At 44.3% G+C, this 13,540-nt stretch overlaps 1 protein-coding gene across 6 annotated transcripts in view; it reads left to right on the forward strand.

Annotated features, from left to right (window-relative positions):
• Window positions 1–13,540, forward strand: part of LOC144724512 (tenascin-X-like) — a 166,160-nt gene that overhangs the window by 32,292 nt on the left and 120,328 nt on the right. For all 6 annotated transcript variants that reach the window (XM_078603716.1, XM_078603715.1, XM_078603718.1 and 3 more), the window contains exons 9-13: window positions 316–492; window positions 873–1,061; window positions 3,900–4,049; window positions 4,808–4,936; window positions 11,836–11,982. In XM_078603716.1, the coding sequence (XP_078459842.1) occupies window positions 316–492; window positions 873–1,061; window positions 3,900–4,049; window positions 4,808–4,936; window positions 11,836–11,982 (792 nt within the window). The remainder of the gene's footprint in view (window positions 1–315; window positions 493–872; window positions 1,062–3,899; window positions 4,050–4,807; window positions 4,937–11,835; window positions 11,983–13,540) is intronic.

Raw genomic sequence — 13,540 nt, forward strand, 5'->3', positions numbered from 1 at the left:
GTGCATCGAGTGTTCAACACACCAACTGTTATTGTTTCGGCTTACCGGCGAAACTAGTGTGTCATACCAACAAAGCCATGTACCCATAGGCAAAAAAGTAGCACAATTAACAAAAGCACATCAGTTTGTCTTTATGAATCTCAGCAAGTACCGTTAATGATAACCGACACTATATACGGTACATTCAAATCATTTATCGGCACTATACGCTACATCCAAATCGTTTATTGATGCTTAATACGGTACATACTAAATTGCCTAACAATGCTGCCACTCTTCTCTCCCCCCCCCCCCTTGCTTTGCTCCGCGGCCCAGCCATAAAAACACACGGCGGCAACTCGGATGGGGCTCCGTGCGTGTTCCCCTTCACGCACGAGGGGCGCGTGCACAGCACGTGCACGGCGGAGGGGCGCGACGACGGCAAGCTGTGGTGCAGCACGACCGCCGACTACGCCCACGACAAGAAGTTCTCGCTGTGCAGCCAGGAAGAAGGTGACCCCCCCCCCCCCACCCACCCCACTCGTTGCAACCACTTCGCTTTCCAAAAACGATAGCTTCATTTTGTTTAGTTTTTTCTGTTCTGAATCGCACGTGGTTTTAATTAAATTGTTATCCGTATATGGTAGCGAAACTAGTTTGGGGGCAGAGAACCGTAGAGACACAACTGAACTCTATGATAGCTGTCACCAAACTGTGCCACACGTCCTCCTGCATGGCCTTGTAGGTGCCTCGGTACCGATAAAGTTATTTTATATTCGTTTTCATTCCGGTTGGTAAGCATGTACGTCATTGTAATGAAACCAGAAGTAAAACTGATTACGTGTGCGTGTACGTCATCAGTTTTTCTTCCGGTTACGGTCGTCATTGTCCAGGAACAACGGTGACGCTAGTGACCACGAGGGGTGGGAACTCCAATGGAGCGCTGTGCCACTTCCCGTTCGTGTTCGGTGGCCGAGAGCACGTCGCCTGCACTTCGGAGGGTCGCGCCGACGGCATGAAGTGGTGCAGTACCACGGCCAACTTTGACACCGACCAACGCTACGGCTTCTGCCCCATGGCAGGTGTGTGTACGGCCGTGGGCCCCAAGGATGCTGGAGGTCTAGGTTGTTAAAAATAAAATAGAGTGAAAGTAGTTTTATTCTCACCGTATATAGCCATACGTGCTAATTGCTATAATGTAACTCGGAGCAATGAAGCGTTGAGCTGATCTGCAACGAGTATTTCAGCTGATGGCTTAGCATTGTCAGCTGCATCCTTGCCACGATGTTACTTGGGTGCAGGAATTAAATTTGCGTGAAAAGCTCGGAGTATAAAATATTGAATGCACGTGTGTCTATCCTTCACATTCTGTATCGCATGAAAAAAAAAGACGAAAGGAAAATGTTTTTCTTGTCGAGGGTGCACCCACAAAATTGTCGCCTTTCCCAGTTCACATTTTACCCCTGAAACATCCAATACAAACCAATGAGAGACGCGTGCCTCATGTCTTATTGGTAGAATTGTCTGGAAGTTGGTTCCCCATCGACTTCTATTTAAACGTTTACGGCATGACGTCATTGTCTGTTAAGCCAAGGCTATGGCTTTGACGTGGTGGTACACTAAAAAGTAAAAAAAATAATTCTACACTGTAGTCCAGCGCTTTGGAGGGCAAGGGTTGGTGGACCATGCAAACGTTGTGAAACTCCCTTCCCATGGGCAGTGAGGTTACCATACCCTGGTTTGCCAACAGAAAATGTGGACTCCACGTGTTCCATTTGTGCAAGGTTAGTGTTGCCTCCCCACGTGTGTGGGATTTCTCCGAGTGTTCTGGTTTCCTCTTACATCACTGGAGTTGGACATACATCCCAATGTAGGGCAACAGAGCTTGGGCAATTGTTGGTGCCGGTTCCGGCAGCCTTCCCCCGCTTGCTTGGTTTCCCACACTGTTGAATCTCCAGAAACTGTGTGCATTATACATGCAATATTCAGTGTGCGTTTCCTAACCTTCTGAAGCCTTTTAAGGCCCGCCAGCCACTACTTTGCCACTGCATTTTTTTCTCGCCACAGCCCATTATCCACGTGGACCACCCTTACTAAAATTGCCCACTGGGGGACATGTCTAGCCTAGCAAGTCAGGAAGGAGTTGACCGGATAGCATGGTGCATTGAGGAGTGGTGGGGGAGCGGATGGGTACGCTACACATTGACGGGATTGGCTTATAGCCTGGCATGTTGGAGTGGACCTGTAAAGCAGTACGTTGAAATGGGGGGGCTGCTTGTGTGGTCATGTCAGTGTGCCACGGTGACGAGATGTAAACTACTGCGCCTGGTATACAGGTCGTGGGTTCAATCGCGTGGACAATGTGCTGACCGACACTCGATACAACTCGAACATATCGGGGAGCGAGGCAGATATGTTAACCACCTCGCCTGGTATACAGGAGGTCGTGGGTACTATCCCGACCCTTACTCCTGTATATTTGGAGTGTGCATGTTTTCCCCGCGATGGCATGGACTTTTCTCTGCGTCCTTCGTTTTTTCCCCTCCAAGTTTAGAATCAACGTGCATTTAGAGTATTTGGCTGCTATAAAAAAAAATTCAGGCAGTAATTCACTTCATTGGACTATTATTTGTAGCCCAGGTAGATTCTGAAAAAGAGAGGGGAGAGGGAGGCATGCAAACTAAACAATTTTTTTTATTTTACTAGGAAAAGGCCGACTGAACTGTATAGTTCTTTTCCTGAAGTGACCTAGCCACCAGTAATAGCTGAACAAAGTGGCTTGTGTGGAACTTTATAGCAGGCAAACACTATAAACGCGTGACGTTGATTTTAAATGTGGAGGGAAAAACCAGAGGAACCCGGAGAAAAATCCACGCGACCACAGGGAGAGAGACACGCATACTCCAAATATACAGCAGGCGTCAGGGTCGGGATCGAACCCACGACCTCCTGTATACCAGGCGAGGTAGTTAACATCTCACTACCGGGGCGCCCTGATGATGGGACCACGGCCCAGAAGCGGAGTCTGAAACACGCCGAGCCGAAACGTTTTCGGGTGCTTCAGGGGCAGCCCCCCCCTCCCCCCCCCCCGTCTTATTTGCACTATCACTATTTACACACGTGCACTAGTTTAAAAATTTCTGTTAATTATAATGATCAGTGTTCATAATGACATTGAAATCACAACACCATTATTAACCTCGAGATAAAATTGATATAAATCACACCCGATGTTTTAGCTTTTTGTGGTAATTTTGTCCTGAATGAGGGTTCTTTTCGTAAGGGCAATTTATTTGGAGAAAATAGCATCGGAGATTTCTGCTGATGGCAGGGACTTTGAGGCTCCGTCAACTGCCGCTGAGCAAAGGGCTCCAGTGTCTGTGTACGGCCAACAAAACACATCTGTCGACAAAAAATAAACATTGTAAACGTTTTCAGAGGAACACGCATAATGTTTCTCCAGGGATGTAAACTACATAATAAACACCGTGTTGGTGTTTATTATGTTGTTTTCAGTGAAAATAGTGAACCAGAATTGGACGAGATTTTTTATACTTTCATTCAATTATTGAAATAGAAAATGCATCATGCAGCGAAGGGAATCCATGTCCATAAATAAAAATGGTTGGAGATAAAAATGGATTAATATACTTTTTAATAGGAAATGGTTAATGCTTCACAGATATGTAAGCTGTGATGAGTGTTTTTATCACAAACACATTGGGACTGTTATTGCCATCACTTAACTTCAGTTCCAATTGCTCTTGTAAACTGGTACAATATCCATGCACGCTGAATGATATCGTCACATCATGAGAGGTGCAACGTTAGCAACTCTTTATATTGTGTGTGGTGTGGAGTTTACAGAATTTGTCGAAAATAATTGTGGGTGGATGCTGCTCCCCCCCCCCTCCGCTCAGCTCACGAGGACGTGTGCACGGCGGACGGCGTGCAGCACCGCGTGGGCGACCAGTGGGACCGGCCGCACGAGCTTGGCCACGCGATGCGCTGCACATGCATCGGTGGTGGCCGCGGCGACTGGACATGTGTGCCCTACACCAAGATCCTCGGTGGGCGCCCGTGCGCAGTCACGCCGGCGCGCGCTCGCACACCGCTCGCCAGTTTCTCTCCAGCTTGTTCACGCGACGTCGGAGTTATTATTATTTTTTTATTGCAAGAACAGCACGCCGCGTGACTTGCATGATCTGGTATCGCAATTCGCGGAGGGCGGTCCCGATGCAACTGGACCATATGAAGGAGGGGAGGGAGCAAGTGAAGTGGCACCGTGTTTTTTTAAATAAATTCAACATTTTTTGTGCTGAGCTTTAATCGCAGAATGCACGGGGTGAAATGCTCATGCCGTTCGCCCGTTACCTGGCACGCCTGTACTATGAAGTTCAACATGTGGGCTTTGTTTGTGGAGGCACGATGTTGATGACATCACACCACTTGTTTAACGCTCCAGACTGGGGGACATTCACAGTTCTGGCAATTGCCCGGTTGCCAGAACTGTGAAACGTTGTACTCTGTTGTTAAATGTGTGTGGATCGCTCTGCACCATTTAACTGGTGCTGCTTGAAGCAGGAAGAAAGTGACACGTTTGTTTCTCGCATGACAACTTTATTTCTTTGGCTGTGTCAGGTGGAGGAGGGTGGTACGACACAAATTCGCATTTCACCCACGAGGCGATCTGACTGAAAAATCTATCCTCAATTGTACTTGAAGTGTTAACGACGGGTAATTTCGCGACTAAACGTATAATAACGTGTGTGTGTGGTGTATGAAGTTTGCAGGCCATACCAATACTCTTGTGTTGTGTGCATTGCAGACCAGTGCGTGATAGACGGGCGGACGTACAACGTGAACCAGACGTTCCTGAAGAGACACGACGAGGGCCACATGATGAACTGCACCTGCTTGGGACAGGGCCGTGGACGCTGGAAGTGCGATGCGATGGGTGAGTTATTAACATTGTTCAGCAATGTTCTTTGCCATTGTTATCGTCATTATTATCCATTGTCAAGCTTCATCTACTACTATGTCAATCGTCCTCATCAATGCTGAGTTCACACATTTCAAATGTAAAATGTCTTAAGCTGTACACCAGGTTCTTGAGGTGACATTTACCACAGTCTCTCCATTTACCCAATCCGTGATATATACAGTTTAAAGATCTTGTCATGTATATATATAAAGCCGAGATAAGTGTCTGTGCAAGAAAACTGTTCTGTTAAGTATATAAATCAGAATTGAGGACTCATTTTAAAATTAGAAAATATTATAGTTTGACATTTTTACAATCAAACACGCACTTGCCTCCTGTTTTTAACCCAAATCCAGGAGTGGCGGTTCCATTTCGTGGCTGGACAGGCGAGTTAGTCCACACCGCAACCACTGTTGACCTTCAACAAAGCGATGGTCATTTTTCATGATCATTTTGTTTGGGTTAGATCGCGTAATTGTCAATGTATTGTAAACCCACCTTCACACAGCTAATTGGTTGGGGTTGTCACGTAAACAATGCCAAATTGTCACGACTTCAGCACACCCACCGGTGTGTTTCAGAGCAAACCCACAACATGTACACTTTGAGTACACAAATTTGAGCGAGGTAGTAACAAATTGGAAGGTTACTAAATTGGCTGTGCCAGTTGGAGGTTTGTTCACGACACGCAATCTAAACCAAATGAACTTCATCATGTTTAAAATTGGTCGCAAAAGCCGAAAGTGTCTTTTTAAAATTGGTGGTAATATTATTGACCTCTCCAAAGGAATGAAATGCCAAATCGCGGCCCAGCTGGATATTTTGCAATCGCTTAAAAAAAACATTTGTCGTCCATCCAACTTGCAGGCATTAACTTTGAATGTTTTACTCCGCTTTTGCAAATTATGGCAACTTTGGATCCATTTCAAGTTCACCGAGTCCCAGCAGCTGATGGATACAATGATAAAAAAAAACTCATTCGTTAATAATGCTACCTTAAAAGGAAACGTTTTGAATAGGCTGCATTTCAAACAATGGCCCTTGTTTACAGCACATAGAGGCCTTTTTTTACGGTGACTTTTCGGGCAATGTTATTCACGAATGAGATAAAAAAAAAGATTTTGTGTTGGTGCACCACTGCCAATTGAGTAGCATGGCCCAATGATTAGTTTAACACTGATTTGTTAGTCAGGAATAATCTCTGAACGATGTGTGGCTCCACAAATTAGTCTGAGTATATTCTCACAGAGACCTGCTTCGTAGCAGCAAGTTTTATTCTGTGCGATGTACACTTTATGTCATGCACAATGACACTCGTTGATATTCACCCTGGAGGGACCTTTGGCCGAGTTGATGCCTAGATTAGGATTTAATTTCACAACTTGGCAAGTGTGAGTCGGCAGATCTAGGCACAATGTACCACCCTCTGCTGCCAAATGTATGATTGGGGTAAACAGATTTTAGTTGTTCTTTTTGTGTTTGAGTTTTCAGCCAGAGTTCTCTTTTACGCTTTGCAACTGGCATTGAAAGCGTTTATGTATTAGTTCCGTCCGTTCTTAAAGGGGGCATGATAACTCTTGCAAAAATGATCCAATATAAATTTAAATATATTTTTGTTGCTTTTAAGGAATTGTCCAACATTAAAACTGGCAAATCCAAGCCCCGTTGTCTAGTCATGAGCTACTTGTTGTTTCCTGTACATATAGCACGAGCACTATCGTTGTCCCTTATTAAATACTTATGAGGACAAAGCATAATCCATGCATATGCTTGGTTTTATTCCATATTCAATATATAGTTTGGTTTTCGATGTAAACCCAATTTTTTTTTTATATATATTGTTGTATTTTTATTTGGGCATTTTTGTTTTCTAAAATGTTGCTAATTTAGTACCAACTTACATTTTCAAGAACATTTTGCTGCTAACATTGGCTGCTGTAGGCTGAAAATGAAACGAAGCACCTACAAACCTGAGGTTTATTTTTGTTTGCTAAAATGAAAGCCGATATGGGATCGGTTGTTTATGGTGGCACAGCAAGGTTCCTGTTATTTATGTAACTACTCACACCGGCTCCCAGATATCCTCCACGCAGTTTATCATGAAAATCTCGAGCGATTCTTCTCAACATTTTCAGACCCATTTCCCCAAAACTCAATTTAGATCGTTAAGGCAAATGCTTGGCAAGTAATGACCTTTTATGGACATGCGTTTGCCAAATACTCCACTGGAAATAAAACAAATTAGACGCATGCTGTAGATTACGTCCACCCTTTGGCTGCACTGGGGTATCTTTCACCGCCACTTGTTAGTTACGCCAAAAGATAATTATTCGCAAATGTGGAGTCTCCGGAGTTTGGCAAGTCCTTTCCTAAAAACAAACAATGAGTGCACGAATAATATAATGAAATAAAACCACTAAAACCCTGTGAACTTTCAAATAAACGCAATTCGATATCGAAATGCTCGATTGAGTATTTTGTTATTAACACGGTTTACATGAAAAGCCCTTGCACTTTATTTTCAAATATATATTTTTGGTCTTGTTAAACTTCATGAAGGTGTCCTCATGTCATCGAACTCCAAAAGGCCTGGAGCGTGCTGAATTGTGCGAGTATTAGTCTCTCGTTCATGCGTAGAGTATACACAACATTTGGGCGGAATCGACAAGCGTTGAGCTTGAGAAAGCACATTGGCTGCGAGCGTTACAAAATATATATTTTTTATAACACCATTAGGTGGAATATGTGCAGCCAGTACATATAATGGCAAAAAAGAACTTGTAATTCTTGTCCGAAAAAGTTTGGTATTTTTATGAATTGTTCACGTTGGTATTTATTTACAAAAGTTTGGTAGCAATCATTTTAATGGCCATATAGCTGCAGGGTAGAAACGTTGCCTCTTGTTAAACTGTGGCTTTGCAGAAGTCGCAGCGTGGGCTTTTGCTGCTTGGCAGGTAATATTTAATCACCCTGACAACAAGAGTGCTTTGTTTTCTTGACCGGCCGAAGCGTGGACGTAACATTTAGCATTTAGTTTTTGCCTTCTAAAGGCATATGCATCTCCAAGATGCATTGTACAGTAAGTTGGGTATAGAAATGAATGGAATTCCACCAAATGGAGAGAGGGGTTTAGCAGCTTTCAGGAGCTTAAGTACAAGTTGTGAATCTCGCCGAGGCTATTCAGTGACACTGGAACATACTTTTCCGCAATTAGATCGGATAAATAAAGGCATGAAGATAAATGGGCGAAAGTATAATTCGCCGGCGACAATCCTTACAACAACCACGTTGACGATATACTCGTGGAACTGATTGAAACTTAGAACCAAGAAGGATGCAAAGTGGGCCTCAACAACCCATCGGGCCTCTTGGTAGCTTGCCATAATTTTTCACTTCCATGGTGAATTTGATGGATGGGTGTATGGAATTGATGTGTTTGAAAAATTGGTTCAGTGCTGACTAGCCACGTGGCCAGATGACGAAAGTGTCATCTACGTATCTCTTCCACAGGGAAGGACGTAGGGTGGATGTCAGGATGGCATCTATTTCAAATTGCTCCATGAATACATTCGCTATCACTAGTTATAAGGGAGAACCCATAGGGGGGTACCTTCATTTTGTTTGTAGAATGTACCATTCCAGATTAAATAAGTGTTGGTAAGGCAGTGCCTTACCAAAGTTGGTACATCAGGATTCGGTCCCTGTTGGACCAAGTCGAAACTGACAAGCAAATCATTTGGAGACAGTGAAATGTCCTTGAATTCAAGAAATCAAGTGAGCTGAGTTAAGTACTGCTGAGGTGGTCTTGCCTGTGAATGGAAGCAGGGTCTCAGACAGAAATCAGACCAGTTTGTAGGTAGGTGAGTTGATGGTAGAAACGACAGGATGGAGTGGAGTACCTCCTTTATGGATTTTTGGAAGGCCATAAAATCTACTAACAGGCAAAGGCTTTAGAGAGAGCTGCTTGGTCGGTTCGATTAGAGAAGTCGAATTGGTGATGATATTGTTGGTTTTTGTAGCCAGGCGGTTGGTAGGATCTTTGTTGATTTTGGTATAACTTAAAGTCCTGGGTTTTGTTGTTGTATGTGGGTTTATCCATGATGACCGTGGCATTGCCCTTGTCGGCTGAAAGGATGATAATGTCATCTCTCTTTTTCAATTGAGCGAGTTCAGAGCGCTCGTCCCTGCTGATGTTACTAATGGGTTTGTTCGAGTTTTTGAGGATGGCAGCGATTTCAGATCTTGCCACATCTGCTGGGATGTGACCCAAACCTTTTGAGGGCTACGTCAACCTGGGCAATGATATCATCCACTGGGATGTGTTTGGGGGGTGACTGCAAAGTTCAGCCCTTTAACTAGTACCGATTTTAGGCTATCGGAAATTGGACTGTTATTCAGATTGACGACAATCTTATTAATATCTAACTTTTTATGATGTGGATCTGGCTTCTTTTTTTTTTGACAGGATGTTGAATTTAGCAATCGGGATAACTTTACATTTGCTTGACATTGTGGTAGCAGAAGAAACAGTCCTGTTATCTACAAGGTCCCAGTCAGATGTGGACATTTTATCGGTTCAGCAGTGCCACTGCTGGATTCCTTTTTCTGCCTGAGGACGACCACTTGTGTTGCGATCGAAACGTGATATATTATAATTGGTTTTTTACCCTTCTATCTGGAAACTTCAAGGACAGTGCACATTATCAGAGTTGTGTTTTTGTTTGCATTATGACTGCAGGTATTGCGGTCTATGCAAACATGACTCCTTGTAAAAAGGTCAGTTTTGTTGCCAGATAGAAGAGTAAAAAAACAATTATCATATTTTTACTGGCAAATGAGGTTCCCATAACGTGATATATTTTTTCACGTTTTTTTTCTACCTACGTGACTTTACCAAAAGAACCAAAGAGTCTAAATTCTCCTGAACAAAAGGAAATAGCTGTTGGAGAAACAAAGCTGGAAAACACAACACAGTGCATTTTTGTATCTGGGCTAATTATTAAAAGGGGGTGATTCATAATTGGTTTTATTTTCCGTTCGATCGTGTAGGTTCAATGTCCAGTTTCTTTCAACAATATAACCCTCCACCACCTGACAGAGCCAATCAAATCGAGTTGTCACGTGCCAGTCGAATCAATGTGGTGGAGGGTTATATATACATGAAATAACATTGCACATACACAATGATCTAAACCCCAAAAAACTTAATCAGAATATTGGTTTTATCAGCTAAATCCCACTGAGCTATCAGCTTTTCCAGAAGTGACCTGGCCACAAATGAAAGCTGAACGAAATGGCTTATCGTGTGGAAACTTATAGTAGCCAAATACTCTAAATAATCTATGGTCCTAAATGAGTTTCCACCGGATGCATCTCCACCTGCCTTGACAATTGGCGTTGAAACTTTGAAGACTCCGTGAAGATTTTGCTGTACTACAAAAATGTCCGGTGTCTTCATTCGATCGTGGCCAAAGCTGGCTATGCCTCGTCCCCTCCTTCTCGTCTAACGTGATTTGAAATTAACAAAACCACACAGCCATTATGAACGTTTACAAACATTCTCAGTGCCCCACCCATCCTTTCCAGGCAAATGCATTTATAACCTTCCCACGCTACCCCCACCCCCCATAGTATTCGCTAAGAGCGTCCCGTCGACCAACAATAGCCTTTTTTTACCGAACCTGTTGGTGATTTCGCACGGCCGCAAAGTGCTAACATCACGCGGGCAAACTACACGGTCGCCTCGCGTTTTTACGCGCGTTTACGTAACACGATTTTGAAATAGGTGGGTTAGATTAACTTACACTTGTTATGTGCGAACTATTGTCGAAATATCACACTCCAGCGTGTTGGCCTTGGTGTACAGAACACGCTGCGAGCTCATCATTAGTCAGGCAGCAAAGTTGAGCGGCGATGCTCTCCGAGGTGCAGCACAGCAACAACCACAAGCAAGGGCAGAAGCATCAGCGTCTACTTTATAGCGATGCTCTCTGAGGTGCAGCACAGCAACCACAAGCAAGGGCAGAAGCATCAGCGTCTACTTTATAGCGATGCTCTCTGAGGTGCAGCACAGCAACCACAAGCAAGGGCAGAAGCATCAGCGTCTACTTTATAGCGATGCTCTCTGAGGTGCAGCACAGCAACCACAAGCAAGGGCAGAAGCATCAGCGTCTACTTTATAGCGATGCTCTCTGAGGTGCAGCACAGCAACCACAAGCAAGGGCAGAAGCATCAGCGTCTACTTTATAGCGATGCTCTCTGAGGTGCAGCACAGCAACCACAAGCAAGGGCAGAAGCATCAGCGTCTACTTTATAGCTCACCATATTGAAGATCTTGTCTGCGTGAACTTTGTCTTGTGCACATTTGTATACCAATATGTCTGGTAAACGTCCAGCTACATCCAAGGATGCCTCCAAATCCTTCATTAAATAGGCTGTTACTATCTTTAATACATGTATGGCAGTATTGTAAATATAATATGTACTGTAATCAATAAAATATTTAGTCATAAGAATGAGGTTCGATAGTGTGCTCTCCCTAACCCCAACCATTCCGTTTATTTGTAAGCGATTTTTGAGTTATGTGTCGTTTTGTCAAGAACACCCCCCCCCCCCTCCGTAAAACGAGAAGTAGCCAAATTGCTAAATTATTTTGCATCAAAATTACGTATATGATGTCACTGGGCTGAAGCGATCAAACTTCCCACGTAACGTTATTTTACTCCAAAGGTGTGGCGTGGAGGACTGTACACTGTTGACCCCCCCCATCACTGTTGACCCCCCCCATCACCGTTGACCCCCCCCCATCACCGTTGACCACACCGTGTCTCAAATCCTGCTTTTGTGGTCGTATTGTTGTGTGTGGTCCACAGACCAGTGCCAGGACACGGACTCGAGGCAGTTCTACCAGATCGGAGAGACGTGGGTGCGGCTTGTGGAGGGCTCGCCGTACATGTGCATCTGCCTCGGCAAAGGCATTGGCGAATGGAGCTGCAATCCTCAGACGAATTTGAACGAAGGTACGAAGGGTCGTGCATTTCAAACGAATTTTTATCCATGTCTTAAATAAGGTTGGATTTATTGTAATAAATATATTCATCTTGCCGGGTGGCTCCGTGGCAGAGCTTGCGGCTCGTAATAGGAAGGTCGCAAGTTCCAATCCTTGTTGGGGGATTGACTCTGCCCATACTTCCTCTTGGAAAAGTCAGCCACAGTGGTTGTGTCAAATGGTTAAGACACTTCCCCTGCCATATGAATGAGGAATTTCCACCACTGGCTCAGCAGCGGTGAAAACGGACGAGCTCCAGCTGAAAGCTGATGTTGATCAGAGAGTCTCTTGAGTAGTGTGATCAACAATCAATCGCCCAGTGGTTTACTCTCTTCCACTATCTTAACCATCTTGATCATGGGGTGCTGCAGTTTCGAGGAGATGGCATCTCCATCACCTGGTACGCAGGAGGTCGTAGGTTCCATCCCAGTTCCTGGGATGCCTGTCCGTACGTTTGGAGTCCGCGCAATTTCTCTCCCCTCAGTGATTGTCGATTTTTCTGTGGGTTCCTATGGGTTTTCCCTCCACATTTTAGAAACGTGCCTTTAGATTATATGGCTGCTACTATGAATTCCCACGTGATGATATAAGCCACTTCGATGGACTTTCATCATGTGTGGCCAGGTTGCCTCTGAAAAGGCGCTAATAGCTCAATGGGCTTCATCTGGTAAATAAGTAAATAAATAAGGAAAACAGTAAATTGAGGTTAAATCAATATTATTTTTCTCCTGTTTGTGAAAGAGGCATTTTGTATATTTAATCTGTAATTTCGTGTTCATCTCAATGTATTAATTTTCGCTGGAGCGTTGTTCATAATTTTCAAGAAAATTAGGTTATATTTAATTAATTAAGCTGTTGCCTTTTTTTGGTGGTGGGAAATAAATTAAAGGCTCAGGAAAATAAACCGACCACGAGTTTTCCAGTCGCCCCTAAATTCCACGTAATTTAGGGCCCGTTAAACGAACGGCCAGTGGCACATGGCAGTAATCAGCATTCGGTTTTGAGGTATGCTCGTATTAGGCTTAATGTTGCACATGTGGCAGTGGTTTAGTCCCCTTTCTGATAAATGTGTCGTCGGTTACGTTTACCTCTCAAACTGTAATTTCTGGAACGCGTTTTAATGCGTTTTGTTTTTGTAAAGGTGGAGAGAAAGGCCCATCGTGTCCTGTGTAGGTACAGTCGACTGGGCACTTTTCTTCAGCTCTATTTGCTGTCCTCTCCCTCCTTCGTAACCAAGTTACAATCGCTGCCGGTGAGAGGACTGCAATGAACGGATGTTCTGGCATGCTCGTGATTGGAACATCTTCGCCGGTTATAAAAATTTATGCTGGCCTGCCTACGATCCATCTTGGGTTTAACCAGGCTGGATTGTGTGAGGAGCTCACAAATCCTTAAGATGTGGACAAAGTCCCATCGGTGAGCTCCTCCGGAAGGCAAGGCTGCGTTGGCTGGGTCATGCAGCCCGCATGCCCAGCCACCGCATGCCTCAAACAGCTTTTGTTCAGCCGGCTAGAGGGGGCTAAACAAGC

Source organism: Lampetra planeri, chromosome 21 (genome assembly GCF_965212315.1).
Source record: "Lampetra planeri chromosome 21, kcLamPlan1.2.h2, whole genome shotgun sequence".
Lineage (NCBI taxonomy): Eukaryota > Metazoa > Chordata > Hyperoartia > Petromyzontiformes > Petromyzontidae > Lampetra > Lampetra planeri.